Source organism: Pavona decussata, unplaced genomic scaffold, assembly GCF_977016875.1.
Source record: "Pavona decussata unplaced genomic scaffold, jaPavDecu1.1 SCAFFOLD_76, whole genome shotgun sequence".
In the NCBI taxonomy this organism is placed as follows: domain Eukaryota; kingdom Metazoa; phylum Cnidaria; class Anthozoa; order Scleractinia; family Agariciidae; genus Pavona; species Pavona decussata.
The window spans coordinates 296,029-316,227 of record NW_028145494.1 but is presented as its reverse complement, the minus strand read 5'-3'; the positions used below and the strand labels follow the sequence as shown (position 1 = coordinate 316,227).

At 42.2% G+C, this 20,199-nt stretch overlaps 1 protein-coding gene across 1 annotated transcript; it reads left to right on the top strand.

Annotated features, from left to right (window-relative positions):
• Nucleotides 1–54: 54 nt before the first annotated feature.
• Nucleotides 55–19,542, top strand: LOC146476456 (protocadherin Fat 4-like). The gene is made up of 13 exons (XM_085114328.1): nt 55–422; nt 1,276–1,354; nt 2,288–3,127; nt 3,711–3,833; nt 4,390–4,509; nt 4,924–5,085; nt 6,234–6,636; nt 7,023–7,459; nt 9,707–11,490; nt 12,515–12,673; nt 13,066–13,575; nt 14,037–14,339; nt 14,968–19,542. The coding sequence occupies exons 2-13, from the start codon at nt 1,291–1,293 to the stop codon at nt 17,965–17,967; spliced, it is 7,905 nt and encodes a 2,634-aa protein (XP_084970454.1). The 5' UTR covers nt 55–422; nt 1,276–1,290; the 3' UTR covers nt 17,968–19,542.
• Nucleotides 19,543–20,199: the final 657 nt, after the last annotated feature.

The following is a 20,199-nucleotide window of genomic DNA, read 5'->3' as shown; positions in this document are numbered from 1 at the left end:
ACGCCGAGTAGGAACGAACCCGTACGAATTCTCGTTCGGAAACTTTCCCGCAAAAGAACGCGGGACTTCAATATTTTTGTCAAGCTCTTGTCTTGTTTATTTGCACGGAATTGGTCTTTGTTTGTCTTAATGACAAAAGAAGAAGGGAAATATTGGATGTAGCTAAGTGACCTAGCCAATCAGCAGTTGTAGAAGATCTCTGCCTAAGGAACTTTGTGTAAATTTTGTAGCCGATCGCTTTAGTTTTTATTGAGCATCTGACAGACGGTGAGAAGGCAAATAGGTTTCTCATTATAGGACGCTTTTCCGTGAGCATGCTTCAAGGAATGGATTTTTGCACTAGCCATCCGAAGGTCTTACGTTTTCGATGGGACAGAATTATACCTTGTTGGCGCTGAACAAGTTACTGTGCTTTAATCCCGGTGAGTTATCATAGAGTGGAGAATGTTTGTTTCCTTAGCAATAAGCTGACTCCTCAAACGAAGAGGCCACAAAAGATCTCGCATACTTTTACTGAATTATTTACGTTGTTATGTCTGGGGTTTGAGACACATCAGCGGTAAATGTGGTGTCTGTGGTGTATTTAGCTAAACAGCGATGTTTAAGCGTTTTAATTGTATTCGCAGTGAACCAGGCTCTTGCTTGAAAATTCTTGAAGAATGAAATACTCACGAGATGTGGAAAGATCCCGATAAGATAAACTGTGCTTAGCTCTATCACTATGTTCAGGTTGTAAGTGTTAAAAGCTGGAAAGAAATTAATAAAAAATGGACAGCTTCTTGCCACTCTGCCTAAAGGTTTTGATTTGTATCGATTCATTCAGTGGTGCTGAGAGTCGTTTAATTAGTTGATAACATCCGAAGAACTGATCTCAGATCAATCTGTCATTTAGCTCAGTATAAACCTTGCTAGTGGTAAGCTCGCACACACCTAATTTTGCATACTTTTAGGTTTAAAAAAGTTAGCTTTTCTTGAACTAACCATCAATAAAACCTTAATATTAGTTAATTCTTTTGTCCTTCGGTTTATTCTTTGTCTATTTTTAAAATGTGATAGACACCTATTTTAACAAAGGCGAAATTTATGAAAGAATTCCACGTTGGTGGCATGTCCTTTGTGTTCACTTTCTTTGTTCTGGGATCGTCTGTATATGTACAAAACATTTTGAATCAGTATTCGCTTCTTTCTTTCATCATCGAAACTTACAGAGTACCTTAACTATTTCTCCTTAGATAATATCTAAACATGGTAGTTAAACATTTGTTTTATTTTCAGCTTATCTTCATAAGGATGCCCAACTTCCGGGTTCAGTTTTGGAGGGTCTTAAGAAGCTATGGATTGTGGCTTTGTTTTGGTAAGCAAAATAAAATACTCCCCTTCTGTTAGCTCAGCAATTTTTCTTGTAGAGTAAAAAGAAAATTATTTTCCCTAAACGTTTTCCTTAGTTCAGTCCATAGGCTCGACTTCCACCGCTTACTCGGGCCCGGGCCTGAGTTAGCGGCGGAAATCGAGCCTATTCAGTCCAACAATAAATATTGTAGTTTCGGAATTTTTTTAGGTACACTAATAAAATATTCCTTGGCTAACAAGTTGATGATTCTTTTTGTGATGAAATTCTTAACTCCCATCAGCATCACCTGTCTGTTTGACAGTAATTTGTATTGATGTTGTAAGGAGAAGATCAGAAATAAAAATAATGTCCCCTGGAAGACGTCATGCTCCAAATGTAGTACTCAGTTAAATAAGCCATGGCACTTTAAATAATTAACAAGATTTTTTTCGCTGCATGCTTTGCTGGTTTCTCTAGTGGGCAGTTGACATTTTTATCTCAAGTTAGCGAACATTTTGTTAAAGTCTTCAAGGGAATACCATTGCATCTCAATTTATGGTGTATTATATACTTTTTCATTTTATGTCCGGGCATTTGATTATAATTCTCTTCTTAGAACAGACACTGGACATCAGGATTGTCATTTAATATTAAAGAAGTTAGCTCTACAGGAAAGACAGCTACTGCTGCCATTAATTCAAAGACAATCTTCCATTGGTGTGGTCTAGCTTTTAATGAATGTCTCACTCTCTAACAATACAAGGTGGTCAATGATCTTCACTGCTTTTCGTGGCGTATTAAATAAATTAAATAAGCTGCTGGCTGTTAATATAATGACCATCCTATATCATGTAGATCTAGGCTTACTTGGTTTATTGCATTTAAAATCTTAAAAAAATTGAGTAGAAAGACACAAAGTCGAAGATGATGCTAATGATTCTTTCACTTTCCTTTCAGGTTTGCTTAGTTTATTTGGATTATCAAATGCCAACAACCCAGAACCTTTCATTATTTTTGGAAACACAGTGGATATCCGTCGTGTGAACCTTGATGGTACCGGTTACAGATACATTGTCCGTGGTTTGGCAAATGTTGTTGGTGTAGACTTTGACATTAAGACGCAGATGATCTATTGGTCAGACATTTCTGTCAAAAAAATTCAAAGAGTGCATATTGACAATGGACTTCAACCTGGGAACATTGAAGATTTTATAGTAGAAGACTTGGGAATTCCTGAAGATTTGGCTGTTGACTGGACTGGTAGAAAACTCTTTTGGACAGATACTAATAAGAAAATTATTGAGGTTATTAATCTAGATGGCACACAACGACAATCACTTATAAGTACTGGTCATGACAAGCCAAGAGCTATTGTTGTTGATCCTACTGATGATAAATTGTATTGGACTGACTGGGGAAGTGAACCAAAAATATTACGTGCAAAAATGAGCGATGGAACACAGAAGGAAGTGCTTGTAAATTCAGGCATTGTATGGCCAAATGGAATTGCGTTAGACTATGTTGACAAGAAATTATTCTGGGCAGATGCCAATACAGATAAGATAGAGAAATCTGATTTTGATGGTCAGAATCGCAGAGTTCTCATTGATCGCACTCGCGTTTATCATCCTTATGCCTTGACGCAGTTTGGCGACCGGTTATACTGGACTGACTGGCAGCGGCACAGTATTGAGCACTGTAACAAGGACAGAGGAGATGACAGGGTCAGAATCACTGGTGGTATGACTAGGCCTACTGCCTTACATGTTTATCACCCTGATCGGCAGCCAGGAGCAGGTAATTAGAAATTAATTCCAATATAGAGTGTTTTACTAAATTGAGTGCAACTAAAATCACAGCAACACAATGAACCAATCAGAGCTCAAAGTAGGGGAGCAGGGATGGCGCAGTGGTGAGAGCCTTCGCCTCTGTCCAACTTCGCCCAGGTGCGATTCCCGGACTCATCATAAATGGGTTGAGTTTACGTTTGGTTGTTGTCCTTGCTCCAAGAGGTTTTTTTCTTGGTTCTCTCATTTTCCCCTCTCCTCACCAACTAACATTTCCAAATTCCAATTCAATCTGGAATCTGTAGGCCACAGGTTTGTCAGTCATAACAAACTGCTAAGTGTCACTCTCGTTAAACAAAGCTCATTTGATTTGATTTGAAAGCTAACACATGCAACAGGCTCCAAGAATATTATTGTAAAATTTGTTCAACAAAGACAAAAGTGTACTGTTTTAATTTTAGATGAACTTTTTGTTGGCTGAGAAAGTTACTTCTGATCAGTGAATAGTTTATATTAGTCCACTAGTCTACTATGCTACTGTTTAGGTTTTGTTTTTATTTTTTGTTTACAAATCTCATATTGTGTCATTTCAGACTTAAATGAATGCCTCATAAATAATGGAGGATGCAGTCACACATGCCTTGATCTGATTGGTGGATATCAGTGTCTTTGTCCTTCAGGATTTGAACTTGGATCTGATGCCAAGGCATGTCAGGGTAAGATGAAGTTGAATACATATGAAATTGAAAGAAAACTATTAGCTCCAACCCTAGGAGACTATTTTATGTCCCAAGAGGGAGGGAGTGAATCATTGATGTTAGAGAAAATTCAAACCAACGGTATTTCAAATAACTGACATGTGTTGCATTGTCTATCACCATTTACAAAAGAATACAAATAATTTCATTATACCATGTCTCAAATTTGCTGATTCAGAAAAACAGTGGCCAAGTCTCCATAGTTTTGCCCTTTATTCTTTCTTTCTTTTGTCTGTTTTTCTTTTTGCTTTTGTTTTCTTTTTCTTTTTTCAGTCTCGTTGTTTTTCCTGAAAGATAATTCCTTCAAAATAGGTAAATTTCTATGTGAGTCACTTAATTTAGAACAGTTATGATTTTCTCTGTTATGTAATAGGCTTTTTTTAAGCTCCTCACTGGTGAGCAGTTGTTAAATAATTTGTGGAACCCCTCCCCAAGGCAAGAAAATAGGGGGTTAATTAGGGAGGTATACTGTGGGCTTAATGGATTTTAATCAACTGCTTTTTGTTGCTTTCAGATATAAATGAATGCAGCTATAATCGTGGAGGATGTGAACAGCTATGCATCAATTTTCCAGGGAGTTATAACTGTTCCTGTTTAGAGGGATACACCTTACAGAATGATACAACTTGCAAAGGTACTTTGATAGTAAAAAATATCCTTAAATTATTCTGTTTTGCACTCAGGTATCTTGTTAGGTTTCCACAATTTGTAAAAAATAACTACAGACATTTAGGTGAATCCATATGCATGCAGGTAGTTTTCTGTGATTAAAATTCTTTTATCTTAAAGATATCTGTGCAAAAATCATCCACCATAATTTGACTTTTTTTCAAATTTCTCTCAAAATTAGATAATTTATGAGTTACTCATGTCCATAAATACAATATTTAAATGCATACATGGTCATACATGAATGAGATGGCATTATTTGGGTCATCCCACATTAGGTTCCTCCCTAAAGGTGTGAAAAATAACGGTCCATTGCATAGTCTAAAATGATATTTGAATAATGACCTTAACTAAACATCTAAACCTATTCTTCATGTAGATGCAGATGAGTGTCGCATTAATCACGGAGGCTGTGAATTTAGCTGCAACAACACAGAGGCCTCATACTACTGCTCATGCCGTTCTGGATACAGGCTGGCAGCAGACAAACACTCCTGTGTGGATATTGATGAGTGTAAGACACATGCCCACCAGTGCCCAGGTAAGCATGGCTTCTAGTGTGCCATCAGGTCACATACACCTCATGCTGGCAAAGCTGAACTGACCAGCTTACCTTTGTAGGATAAAGTAACTCATCAAACTATCCTTCCCCCCTGGAGAAGAATCTCCCTGAGCAGTTTGTTTGGTTGGTTTCCTTGGAAAGTTTTATAAACCTGGGTAGAGAGAGGCAATGTGGAGCAAAGCGATTTCTATCAAACTGCCAACCTAGAAAACCAAGGATAAGTTAATCTTGGGCCACAGGCAACCCACACAGGCGGAGCTTAACCCAGTTTCTGTGCATGAAGCAACTAGTAGCATAAGTGCACCCCCCTGTGTAAGCTGTCAGTCCATCACAGAGTTACAGCCGGCATTTTGTAAGGTTTTGATCCATAACAGTTCTCAAGTTCCCATTTGTACACCTGATTAGGGAGAGGTCAACAATCTTCAGATCAAAACTTTGATGCCCTAACCACTAGACCAGCAACCCAGTTCTCCAAATGCTGTCATTAGTTTTTTCATTTTTTGTGTGATTAAGTTTGCTTATAGAGGTTAATGTGTAACTGAAACCCATGTATCTAGTTTCGTTGCGCGTCTGTTATTGTGTCATTAGTCTGCCAGATTGCACTCATGTAATCACCCTGCGTTTTGTTTTGTAGGGTTGTATATCCCTTCCCAACCCGCCCAAAAGCAGCCAGTTATGTTCCAAATGATATTACGTTTGTTAAAGAGTCCCGATTTTGATCCAAAATCACGTCTCGTTTGATGTGTTTGCGACGATGAAAACCCATTTTAAGACCTGGCCCCTTAAATCCATACCTGTTTTCAGGTCAGAAGTACATCTATAAGTCATACTTAATGGTGTGCAATTATGGTGTGGTTAGTTGTCTCTTTTCCTCTCTTCTCTTCTTTCTCTCTTTGTCGTTTCAAGGCACAAAGAGGTCATTACGTTTATGTGCTTTTGCCATTCCCTCAAAAAAAAAAAACATATTCAATTTTAGACCAAATTGGCAAAATCTGTGACGCGGTTTCAAACCAAAAGAGGCTCAAAAACCACATCCTCTTGAGCGGCACATACCTATACAGCTTATACAGAGGGGTACCCAGAACTCTAACCTAACCTAACCTAAGGAGGGTGTTTTCGTATTTCAGATCAATGTGAAAACACTCCAGGCTCGTACAGATGTCTGTGTTCCTCTGGACTCACTTACAATCCAGTCTCCAAAACATGTGATGACGTCAACGAATGTGTAACCAGCCAGCATTCCTGCCAACAGCGCTGCGTCAACACAGAGGGCAGTTTCCACTGCGACTGCAGTCCAGGCTTTCGTCTGAACAGCGACCAAAAGACGTGCGTGGATGTTGATGAATGTAGCCAATCAAATCACTCCTGTCAGCATCGTTGCGTGAATGCTATTGGTTCTTATGTATGCAGCTGTGACGCTGGTTATAGTTTGACAGGTGACGGGCGTACATGCGACTTGGTGGATTGTGGGATACCTGGAGGAATTGAAGGAATTATGGTGAAGTGTGATGAGACTCCCCAACAACACAGGTTAGATTGGCAAGTATTTGGTACGATAGCGTAGCCTTTTTTCTTTTCTTTGGATAGGAAACTGGACCAGGAATTGTCTGCCATCATATTACCAGTGTACAGCCGTAAGCTTTCTAAAATTTTTTTTTTTTTTTTAATTTCAGTTAAAGTGGACAGATGTGTTCAGTTTAAAATCTTTCATATTTTGGAAATGCTCTCCAAACTGGAGAGTTTCAGCAAACCAGCAATTTATCTTTAATGCGCGGGCAATAAATGGAGAGAAATGGATATCTTTTTGTATGCCCTGGCTTTTCGTCGTTTTCAATCGCTCGTATGGAAAGCGAAAACTAACTGTGAGTAACGTAGAAAATAAGTTACTGACTTCTGTCTTCCATCCGTGTTGTCAGGTATGGTAAAGTTTGCACGCTCACGTGTACCAAAGGATTTCTGATTGGCTCAAGCGTGATCACGTGCCAAGCATCAGGCCAGTGGAGTGTCATCACGGCACAGTGCGCAAGTCGTGTCCCAGGCTCCAACAGTCCACCTCTGGGAATCTTGCTATCTTCGCCCTCTGTTCCTGAAAACTCACCCCGTAATACTACTGTAGGGAGGCTAACCACAGTCGATGATGACGAAGATCAGTTCTTCACGTATTCGTTGATCGACGGTGCTGGTGTGTTTGGCGTAGACAGTGGTGCTGGGGTTTTGGTTGTCGCTGGTGAGTTGGACTATGAAAGACAGTCAGTGTACACAATACGCCTTGTGTCTACAGACAGTGGAGTGCCGCAGTTGTCTGTTTCTCAGAACCTGACTGTACGCGTCATAGACGTTAATGAACCACCAAGTAAGTTGTTTGTAGTTTTATTACTTATTTAGAGTGGTGCTTTAAGCTCTGTAATTAAAAGGACCTTATAAAGTGCTGAAATTATCACAGGCCAGCACTTTAAAGCTCTTTTGACCTAAACCTGCTCACACGGGTCTGTCTATTATGCGCCGATCAACTCGAAACTTCAACACCCCCCCCCCCCCCCCCGGGGCAAACCCCGGGCATTTGAACTTTTTAGGTTTGGATCGTTCAAATTCCCGCCCCCTCGGGCCAAAATGGTGTTCAAATGCCCTACCTTATCGTCGGATTTGTCTGTCAAATGCCCCTCCTAAAGAACAATCGTTGTCGGCTCCTGTCATGAGTTACTACAAAATCCACAACTTTAAACATGTGAAACTAATTTTTTTTTTTTGTCTAATGATTGGAAATTGAATTTATTTAAAAGTCGGACAATGTCAATCAGCAAGTGTTAGCTGTTCTAACTCCGAAACACGGCAAAGGTTGTTAAAATAAGTGAGCCGGCTACGTAGACTGTTCGAGTGGCAGGGTATTCTCGGCTGCAGTTTAAGCCAAAGCGGCAGTTTTTCATTCGACAATGTTTTTTTTTCTTTAACTGTTCACTGCTGTTTTATGGCTATTCTAAAAACCTCTGCAGACAAAAATGCGGGAGAAAGGCGCAGCTTGACTCGTTGCATAAAAAAACTACATCGTTTAAAGAACTAGAAATACATATTAATTAGTTAGCCGGCTACGTAGAATGTTGTTCGAGTGGCAGGATATTCTGCAATTTAAGCCAAAGCGATTTTTCATTCGACAGTGTTTATTTCTTTCACTATTCACTGCGGGACAAAGCCGCAGCTTGACTCATTGTGTAAAAATCTACATCGTTTATATACAATTTATAAAAATAATTAATATTTAAGCACTCTCACTTTTGAAGACCTTTTTTTGTAAACTTTTTTTTGTAATGCTGTATCTCTTCCTTTAAACTCTTCCATCTCGTCCAAACACGTGTTTATAGCTGTTAGCGACTTCGGCGCCCCCCCCCCCCCCCCCCCCGCAAAAAAAAGCGATTTGAAACCTGACACTTCCGGTTCAATTTTCCCCACCCACCCAGGCAAGGTCAAACTCCCCACCCCCGGGAAGGCCTTACCCGTCAAACTCCCCACTCCCGGGCACAGAAAATAGTCAAATGCCCGGGGTTTGCCCGGGGGGGGGGGGATGTTGAAGTTTCGATTTGATCGGTGCATTACCATCCTCGTGGCTGAAGGTCAGAGACTGCAGACGTTGCCCTTATAAAATGTCGTAACTTCGCGCCAGTATTGTCTGTTATGCCCAGTGGTGACCGGAGAAACGACATTCCTGTCCATTCTTTGATATCATTTTCCCATCTTCGCCTCTCTCTACTCTGAATTGTTTTCCCCTCCGCATCAGCTCATTTTTGATTAAACACATTTTTGATAATAGAAAGTAATGACTGCCTGCTGACTGTGGTTGGACAAAATATTGCTCAAAACGGATTACCGCCATGGCATAGGGGATGTACTGGGGGATAGGCCAATACCAAAGTAATCACATCTGACGTATCATGGCTATGCAATTAATGCAGTGAATCTACCAGAAGCCAAAACATTAACATTCAGCTGCGACTGTGCTCGAAAAACCGTGCTTAGGCCAAGTAACGATTCCTTTCGTCATCATCATCATCATCATCATCATCATCATCATCATCATCATCACTACATGTCAAAGACAGCTTTTTGTACTTCTTTGTTTTAATCGTGGTTCTCTAGTTTGGAGTGGAAGACGTAGGCCCTGTTTAGTGCACGTGCCAGACTGAAAAGGACGTTGTTTCGACTTCGTGGTGCCCAAGGAGCAATCTTTTTTTTCGTTCGTCAATTTATCGCCCGCCATTTTGTTTACTGCATCGTAGGGAGGCGTGAAGATAAAGCGTGGGAACTGACAAAATCCTGTTCAGATCAGTGCCCGTGCCCAGGAACGGTGGCCGAGCACTACCCTTGAAGGTAGAGCGCTTGCTCGGGCACGGTGCCCAGATTTTACTCGGGTACCGGCAAAAAGCTCTGTTCAGACTAGATGTCCGTGCCCGAGAATAGCTATAGGCATGCAGTGCCGCAAACACTCTATAGCACATCTCCAGTTGCAGAATTGCCCATTATAACTCACTTAATCTGTAGTCCAATAAGGTCTCTTTAGTTACCTCAGTGGTCAGATAGGATCTTCAATGTGTTTTCTCGCTTTTTCCAGGTCCACCAACTATATCGTCTTCAGTGGTGTACGAGAACGTGTCTCTTGGAACTGTAGTTGGTTTTATCAACTCTTCAGATGTTGACTTGGGGCAAGAAGTCACTTATTCTCTGCTTACAAATGCCGGTGGCAGATTTCGGATCGTTGGCCAAGAGCTGCGGCTTCATTCGCAAGTGAATTATGAAGAAACATCTAGCTATAGTATAACAGTCGAAGCTAAAGACGATGGTTCTCCCAGACTAGCGAGTGTGTCGGTGCTAAACATAACAGTTATGGACTCTAACGATTCCCCTACCAGGCTCATATTTCAAGGGGGCTTAATTCCTGAGTTCACAAAGCATAGCTCTGAGGGAATACGTAATGGTTCTGTGATTGGCAACTTCACGACAGTGGACGAGGATCTTGGCCAGTCTCACGTGTATTCCATCGAAGGAGACAGCGAGCCGTTCACCATCAACCAATCCACTCTCATAGTCGCCTGGGCTGAGAAATTAGACTTCGAATCACGTAATCTTTGGACACTACGCATGCGTTCAACTGATCCGCTGGGAAGCAGCGTGACGTCAGTCGTCCAGATTCGTCTTCTTGACGTCAGTGAAAACCCAACCGGTATTCTCTTGTCAGCGGACTCCTTTCTTGAGCATGCGCCGTTAAATACAACTGTTGCTTCTTTGAGTGCGCAGGACCCAGATCTCCACGATAATCATACGTTCATGCTAGTGACCAATCCAAACGGCGTCTTCTCGATTGAAGGCAAAACTCTGAAAGTTGTTGCAGACGTTGATTACGAGGCAATAGCAAATCCATTCATAATTCGCTTGAGAACCACTGATAGCACTGGGCTTTCATTTGAAGAAACTTTCAATATCACAGTTCTCGACAAGAATGAACCCCCAACGAACATCATTGTTCGCCCCAGAACATCTTGTAGTTCTTCATTCAGGATATGCGTGGAAGAGAATATGCGGCTTGGCTACCAAGTGGCTGACGTCACAATGGAAGACCCCGATCAGGGCGATTCTGGAAATTGTGATGTCGTGAGCGATGATGTTTTAAAAATTGAAAGCGGTAGTTTGGTGGTAAATGGGGAGATAAACTACGAGGCACTCGACAGCTCACGTTTGATAGGAGTCGAGATAAGATGCAGCGACAAAGGAGGGCTTACTATCGAGAAGAGCTTTAACATCAGTGTTTTAGACGCTAATGACGCTCCGAGTGCGGTTTCTTTATCACACCAGGTGGTAAGCTCTAACGCTTCCGTGGGGAGTCTTGTGGGGACGTTTATTGTCGTCGATGAAGATCAAACCGATTCTCATACGTGTTTCCTTTTGGATCCGCACAGCTTGTTCGAGGTCAGCGGTATTCAGCTCCGCGTTAGGAAGCCGCTGACAAACGCAACGTCGTCTCGCCAGCCTGTCCACGTGTTTTGTAGTGACGGAGATAAAATTAGCTTTCCGACTAGGCTGTTTATCGAAGTGAGAAGCAACCTTTTGCTATCACAAGTGAACATCTCGTTAAATTCTACTCACGTGAAGGAAAACGAGCCCGCAGGCACTGTCATTGGGCGTGTCACAGCCAGAACGGTCGAATCTAATGGTTCGTTAGTCTTTCAGTTTGATGATAACGCCAACGGAACTTTTGCTTTGGTCAGCGGAAATGCTGTAAATTCTAGAGACTTGGTGACGACACGGTCATTAGATTATGAGCAGGAGAATGAGTACCAAGTCATAATCCGTGTGTATGGCAGTGGAGGGGCCACGACTTTCAAAGTGTTCAGTATTCAAGTAAGAAAAAATGTTTTATTTTGCGACTGCAGGCAGCATGACCGAGTGGTCAGGGTGCTGCCTCATATTCAAGGGTGATTAGTATAGATACTGCAAAATCAGATGACTAAATCAGGGATTGATGCTTATGTTGAGGTCGGTGTCTTTTGCAGTCCTCTTTATTAGACTTTTCATCATAATGTAGAATCCAGTATCAGGTACAAAACAAGCGATACACCGAAAAATAAGTTATTCAGTTGGGGCGACCTGCACTGTTTACAACGTCTTACATGGTTGGTCGAGAGGACAAAAGAACGAACAACAGAACAATGCTCCCAACCCTAAAAAACAATGCAGCTAAAGTTTATCAGGATCCAGTGAAAATAGAGCTTTTTCCAAGGTAGAGGTCTACTGTTTCAGTTCCAGTTGTTTATCAGTCACCTGATTTTGGTGTATCCATTTAAGGTATCTTAGTCGGTGCAGTGTACAATGGCGTATAGATTGTGACCATTCGATATGGAGAAGCTAGTAGGGGATACTTTGTGTATAGATCTGAATTAGTGTTTGTCCTGTAAGCTGATCTTTTACCCTGGGTACCTGACATTTTTCTCGCGCATGAGGGGTAGGATCGTGATCGGCGGGACACCGATCGCGCCCGACGATAAGAGACTTTGTCCGTAATCAGTCGGCAACGTCGCAACGAAAGCCTCTAACACCCAAGGGTGGCTACTCTTAACTTGGTTATAAATTTGTTTTAGAGTTTTCCAGGTTAGATAACTAGTTGCAGTGACTCGCGACGGCTAACATGTGCGAAAATTACATATAACATTGCCTTTGTGAAACAGCGTCACCTGACACATTATGAAGTTGTTGCGCAAACGCTCAGGATTTTGTGCGAAATCACAGCGTTTCAGTGGGGGATAAGGCTTGTGGTTTGTTTTATGCGGGAGTTTCTTGTGCATAAAAAAGTGCATGATGTTACGCGGGGACGCGCTCACTGTTTGTTACTGTTTTGAATTTTTTTCCCGCCACTGTCTGTTTGTAGGTGATTGACGTGTATGAACCTCCGGAACACTTGGTACTTCACCATAATCACGTGACTGAGGGCCTGACTGGTGCATTGGTGGGTGTGATCACTCTGAAAGACCCTCAACTAAGCCCCCTGTCGATTCAGTTCCTCTATGACCCTGGCTCCGCTTTTGAGGTAAGGACAAGAACAGGTCAGTGATTGGTTGCTGTTTGCGCTGTTGTTTCGTTTAGGTGCAAGTTCGTGACCGCTGTAATCCAGTGACTTGGTGGTAGATACAAAGGTTTATTTTAAGGGTAAATCGAATGACCCATTGAAGAAGCTTCTTAAATTTTCGAAGGTCCTCTGAGTACTTAACGAGCAAGTGAATTGGATTATTTTGAGCAGCATTTTTGTCATTGTGGTTTTCAGTTTTAAATAAGTTGCAATAGCGTATCCACTTATTTTGGCTTTCGGTTCACGACACTCACTGAAAAATGGTCAGTTTGAGTATTTAATATGTACAGTAAACCACCATCCTTTGAGATATTTCTAAGTACTTCACATAGTTTTTTGGTTTTTACTTGCAGCTTCGTCGAACAACCGTCCATTACACTTGGAAGCTCTTGACACGTCGATCGCTGGATTACGAAGCGGCTCAGAGCCATCAGATAGCCGTACAAGTAATCGACTTAAACAACTCCATGGCTGTCAATCAAAGCTTCACTGTTTACGTCACTAATGTGAACGAGGCTCCTACGTCAATATCAGTGAGTAACCGCGTAGTTGCAGAAAATTCCCCACGTGGGACTGTGGTGGGGATTATAAATGTCACAGACCCAGATGAAGCCTTCGTCCGTCAAACCATTACTTGTGGATTACGAAATGACGCTGGTGGCAGATTCAAGGTCAGCGGTCTGAATCTAACCGTGTTGAATTCCCGGATGTTGAACTATGAAGCCCCGGATGGTCCGGATTATTTGGTGGATATTGAATGCCAGGATCAGGATGGTGAAGCAACTCAACAGCAGTTTACTGTGAAATTAACGGATGTCAATGAACCGCCAGTTAGCATAGAGTCTACCAGAGGAAAATTTGAGGTAAATATTGTTGAATCGTGCGTGTCTCCGATGACTGAACTCATACCAATCTTAAGGCTGTTTTCAGTACACGTAGGACGCAGGCGCAAGCACAGGGATGTTTACATTTGTAATAAGTATAAGCACAAGATGAGATGGCTAAGGCGTAGTGGTATGAAAAGTTGGCGCCAAAACGTTGATACCACACGTGTGAAACGGAATAACTCAACCATATAGCGCAAGCTAATGTTCAAGACTGTACTTTATTCTTGTGTCGCACCGGTTTACAGACAGGTTTCTTATGCCTATGCCTTTGCGGTATTTGTAAACCAACGTTTAAGTAATCGTCTCTAGCCAGTCACAACAAACGCAAATGCCGCAGTGAATCAACCAGATCGTGAATGTTTGGTGTCTATCCTTCTGGCATTACACTGTTTCTGGAAGGAGAAATGATTTGATGATATTGTTTCTTTGCTCTTTAGATTGCCGAAAATTTGAATCCAGGGGCCGTTGTCGCTATGCTGCGTACAATAGATGAAGACAAATGGCAAAACTTCTCTTACAGCGTGACACCGGACACGTTGTTCGCGATTGAAGGCGATCAACTGAAAACTCGTGCGAGGTTTAATTATGAAGTACAAAACAGTTTTCGCGTGAACATTACCACAACCGATAGTGGAAACGATAGCTTGACTTTGGGGGTGGTGGTCAGTGTACTGGATGCTAATGATGCACCTTCAGGAATAGTGTTACCACAAGGGACAGAAATGGCTGAAAATACAAAGGTGAGTGTGTTTTAACCTCGGGTTTTGTAAGGTGGTCCTAGGGCCATTCAAATGGTAAGTTTTTTATGTTCTGATACTTACTGTCCCAACTTTTGCAAAATGAAAACTGGGAATGAACTAGGCAGAGCAAGGGGGTTGAAAGCAAGTGTTTCCACGAAAGCACGCAACTAGTAACATGGACAGAACCGCTACGTGCCGTTATTTTTATAGTTGAGGGATTTGGTGGAATTTTGTCCTTACACTTGTAACACTTGGCCTTCGATTTTCTTCAGATGATTTTTTGAGATGACCCCACATTCACTTTTGCGTTAAATTCCAGTAGCTCGCTTCATCTCATAAAAGGATGAACGCTCCCTCAACTGTACGTTCGATTTTTTTTCAGGTTTAGCTTAGGATAAGCGATGAAATATGCAATGATAGAATGTTGTATGCAACAGAATTGCTGTGTGTGCTCATCCATGATTGTACGTCGTCATTCTACTTTGCAATTGCAATAGCTGCATGCAATGTCAACAATTTAGGTCAGGGATGAACGCACTGAAATTGCGGCAGTGTTGCCCCATGTGTACATTAGTCATCAGCGTTTCTGTTAACTTTCTGTTGACCAGCTTTTTTTAATCATCCTCAGGTCGGCTCGCTGATTGGAGAGATGACGTCACTGGACGAAGACAGCGGTCAGGTGCACACTTATGTCATCCAGGCCCAGACTCCCAGCGGAGTTCTCGTCCTTGGGGACTCGGACAAACTTTACGTGGCAGACAACACCGCGCTGGACTACGAGTTACACTGTCATGTAAACATCACAATAACGACTACAGATAATGGAGTGCATTTGCAACTGTCCAAGGTAGTGACTCTATCGATACCTATTGTGGACGTCAATGAACCACCCTATGATATCCATCTCTCTCCAGCTAGCGTTAAAGAGAATTCTCCGCCGGGCACATTTGTGGGTGTGATAACAGTGCTTGATCCTGACATTGCAAACCCTTCCCAGTGGTTTCACTGTCAACTTCCAAATGACGCCGCCGGAAGGTTTGGGGTCATGGTAAACGTCTCTAAAATTGAGCTGTATTTGACCGGCAATGGACTGGCGATCAATTACGAAAAGCATACCTCTCATAACATTACTATACTATGCAGAGATAGCGGTGGGCTGTCGTGCGAAAGAGAGTTTGTAATCCATGTGTTAGACGCAAACGACTCACCTTCCAACGTGATCTTCACTGACTCGCCAGGCGATACAATCCTGAACCCGAATCCACCTGTCAATATCTCAAACGTAAAGCTAGTCACCAGGGCTGTCGCAACTGTCAACGAAACCGCTGAGATCGGAATCACAATCGTAGCTTACGTGCATGTTGTTGATGAGGATAACGTTAACAATCCTTTGCGGCCGCAGACGCATGCGTGTAAACTCGTGAGCGAAGCTGAAGCCAAACTGTTAGTTACAGTAGACGCGCATGCGCCTTCGAGATCCAGGAGAAAGCGCTCAATCGATGTAAACACTGTACCATCGGAATTCATGGTTCAACCTGGGACAAATTCCATCTTGGTCCGCAAGAAGCTCGATTACGAAAATCGAACAAAATACACTCTTTATGTGAAATGTACGGATGACGGCCTTCCCAAAATGTCCACCGTTGCAGCTTTGGCTGTTTTCGTATTAGACGTGCCCGAAGCACCGACTGATGTATTGTTCTCGTCGCTGAGGATTTCCGAAAACGCAAGTCACGGAGCAGTGGTAGGTAACTTCACGGTGGTGGATGCCGACTTCACGCGCACGGGTTACGCTTATGAATTAACGTCACGCGGGGTGCCATTTCGTCTGAACGGACGTGACATCGTCGTGTCACGAATTCCACTTGATCATGAAGCAACTCCGCTTATTACAGTACAACTGACAACGCGCGAAGTGCTCACTGATTTGAAATTCGTTAAAACTGTCGACGTTGTAGTCACTGATGTTAATGAACCTCCAACCAGTGTGACGCTTGACGGGAAAACAGCCGTAAGTGTTTCAGAAAGCGCGGCGATCGGTCAGGTTCTTGGGCGGTTTGTTGTGGAAGACCAAGATGTCAATGATACCATGTTTTTCATAGCAATCGAAGGAGAACAAAACGAAATAATCGCGGATTTCGAAGTTAGAGGTCAAAACCTTGTGGTTGGAAGCCAGCTAAATGCCTGGTCACGTGATCGATATGTTCTTAAAGTGCAGGCTACTGACAGTGGAGGCCTGAGCACGAGTAATATTTTGACCATCACCGTAATGGAAGTAGATGTGTGCTCAATGAATCAAAGCTATTGCAGCCCGTATGCCATTTGCTCCCGCGCAGGCCCGGGTCGAGCCTCGTGTGCGTGCAAACTGGGTTTTACAGGTAACGGATTTCGTTGTGATGACATAGACTACTGCAATCCGGACCCATGCCACCCCGGTAACACAATCAGTGGGTGCCTGGATGGGTTTGGTGGTTGGAACAATTATTCATGTAACTGCAAGCCCGGGTGGTCCCCACCAGACTGCACTGTGGAAGTAAATGAATGTCGTCCCAGTCCTTGCAACGTGAGCGGAACAGAAAGCTGCGAGGATCTCGTCAACGATTTTCATTGTCGATGTAAACCAGGCTTCAGCGGAAGACTGTGTGAAACAAACATCAACGACTGTGAGAAGGACAGCTGTCTTAACGGCGGCACATGCGTAGACAAGGTCAATGGCTATATATGCCTGTGTAAAGACCCGTATATAGGGGTAAACTGCGATACAGATGATACTATTTGCCGGGAAAACCCGACGATCTGCCCTCGTAACGGGACGTGCATTTCATACGCCGAGGATCCAAGAAAGTTTTCGTGCAGGTGCGAATCCCCCTGGGGTGGAAATTGCTCAGGCTGTGCACCAGGTTACGGTGGACTGAACTGCACGCCGTGCCAATATCCGAGGACTGGGGAGAATTGCGAGCTGGATTGGAGAAACTGTGATCCCAACCCTTGCCTTGAGGGTGGCACGTGTTATCCATTAAAAGATAAAGACTTCTCGTGTGTATGTCCACCGAGCCACGGGGGAAAGACTTGCCACATTCCCACAACTGGCAGCAGAAGCGGGTCGCACGCGGGACTGAGTCCCGCGGGTCTCTACTCACTCGTTGGTTGCATTGTTCTGCTGTTTGTTATCATCATTCTAATACTCGTTGTGTGGTGGAGACGAAAAAGAAGAAAATTCCGCTCGAGGAATGCACGGGTTGAATTCCACGCTAGGAGGAATGTAACCGTAGTGAGCTCGCCGTTTAGAGAAATGATGGCAAAAAATAAGTACAATTTTGAAAATCCCGCATTCATTGCCGAACCAGTAGTAGGTGAAGTATCGAATGCTCAAGTTCGTGAATTCAACGCTGGGAGAAACGACACCGCGGCTACAGTCACGGAAATAAAAATCACTGACAACACAGTGGCGATTGCGCGCGACAACCCAGTGTATGAATCCGTGGATGAGGTGCTACGGAAGCACGCTGGTGTAGTTCATAATCCTATTTTTGAGGATGACTCTTTTGAAGAAGAAAATGCACAGGAGAAGAACCCTCGTCTCTGGCAGCGACCTGACCAGCGGAAGTTTTCAAAAGACTTTTTCTAACCATTCATTTCCTTATAGGATCGGAACGACCCAGATAATTCCGTAATGACGTGCTACAAGCACCTCCTGCCATATAGAGTGCGATTTCTTTTCTTGATGAATTATTCTCTGGTAGCGTACCAAGAGAACACTTTATACACCGATGTCCTCTGGGACTAACCAGGTGTTCCCCTTCCCCCTCCCATGGGATAAATTCATTATATAGGCCCAAGGCACCATACAATTATCGTCCTCTCTTGATAAGCCATTTCGGTATGTGCCACCTCCAAAAAATACGTTTGTGCTTTATTCTAAAATGTGAGTGGCCTTCCGGTGCTACAAAGTCAAGGGAAATAAGGCAAGGAAGTAAAAAAAAAAAAAAAGCGGACAAAGACAGTTATTTGTCGAGCTGGAGCTGTTTAAATGTCTTCTGTTTGAAGGGTAAGATGTGATGGCGAGTACCTGGTGGCCCGAAGTAACGGTTACGTACAGTTTGTTGGGATATACTTGTAGATTATTGATGGAATATAGAATGAAAGATGATTTATTTTAGTGTTATATAGAATATAAATTATTCAAGCTTGCTGAGTAGCATTCTCTCACCTGAAAATCAAAGAGAAAATACCCTGAAATATCCTCTCTCTGGGGGAGTAGGTCTTTGAAGTTCTCTCGAAAGCGCAGTCATTAAATTTTTCTAGGACAAATAACACAGCAAAATGAACACTGAGAAATCAAAAGATAGATGAACAAAGTACAAAAAGAAATTACTGTATATCTGTAAAAGATTTTAAAAGAAGAAATCTTCTGTAGAGCTTTAATGTACTTTTAACTATTATTCATAGAGTTCGTAGAATATATTATTTAGTTTACTTAGGAGACAAAGGAGGTGGACTGGCCTATTATTGGCTAGGGGTTTCAAGTCATTCTCCCTGACAACTTGTTCAATAGGCCATTTCCGAGTTGTTGTGAACCTCATTATGAAAGCGAGGCTAAGTGCAAAGCTTTTCACCTGAAAATTAGTTTTGTTTGCATGTGAATGAAAACTAATTTTCATGATAAAAACTTTGCACTTAGCCTCGCTCTCATAATGAGGTTCAAAGCAACTCGGAAATGGCCTATTTGTAACAGGCCACGTTATGTAAATAGCTGGTCAACCTCCTTTCAATGTAGGGTGCATGTTAATAATCGTTTCCAGTTTGGTTAAGTGTCTGTCGTACTATCCTGTATCTGCAAACTTGCTGGATTTTTAAGTGCATTTCCAGTGTAGATCACCATAAACAGCGTTTATTTTTTACATTTTTTATTTGACTTACTAAGTTATTAGAGTCCCAGGGCCGGATTAATGAAGCTTTGTAAAGTAGGAACGAATTCTAAGCATTATTTCTAAACACTTGTCTTTTGCATAAAAAACCATACTTTGGACATATGAATCCGGCCCATATACAGTGAGGCCAAGCCAATCTGGAATAACAGACTTTTGTACGATCTCTTTTTTAAATTTTTTGTGTATTTTTTATGATATTTTTCTTGTATATTTTTGTAAATTAGTTTTCGTGTAAGGATGTACAAATAAAAGCTAGATAACTAGTCTGTCCAGACGTGGCTTATGAATTAGCTGACAATTTCGGCTGTTACTGAGTTTTCCGGAGGTGGAGAACAACACTCAAACTCGACAGAAACTGAGAACAATCAGTCTGTGAACTGTCTTAGCATTGAAAAGAGACTTTTCAACGAAGAAGGTTGACCAAAAACGGTAACATTTCTTCCTGTCTGCTACATGTGCGAGTTTGCCTTATAGTCAGTTACTGGGTTATGGTAAAAGCGAGTGTAGATCTTTTATACACAGAGTGCCCTGTTTAAAACAAGCATTCTATATTGAATGTCATTTGGCAGAAGGCGCTTTTATTTTTTAATACCGTAAACGCGCGCGCGAGTACCTCCTGCCAGTGATAGAAATAAAGGCGCGTGGCTCACCATTGTCAAGCAACTCGCGTGTTCTTCTCGCTAGGCTTTTCCCTGAACTCAAAGAGAGTAGAGAACTTGGACTTATTTAATAATAATAATAATAATAATAATAATAATAATAATAATAATAATAATAATAATAATAATAATAATAATAATAATAATAATAATAATAATAATACAGTCGAACCTCCCGTAAGCGACCACCCATAATGTCAAGGATATGTGGACGCTTACGGGAGGTGGTCGCTGACCACAGGTGGTCTAATTTCGGGTAATTTACATATG

Excerpts from the sequence above, each read along its gene's own strand:
- LOC146476456 (XM_085114328.1), top strand. The coding sequence starts at position 1,291 with ATGCCCAACTTCCGGGTTCAGTTTTGGAGGGTCTTAAGAAGCTATGGA. Across the intron at positions 5,086-6,233 it reads ACATGCCCACCAGTGCCCAG|ATCAATGTGAAAACACTCCA; the intron begins GTAAGCATGGCT and ends TTCGTATTTCAG. Across the intron at positions 7,460-9,706 it reads AGACGTTAATGAACCACCAA|GTCCACCAACTATATCGTCT; the intron begins GTAAGTTGTTTG and ends CGCTTTTTCCAG.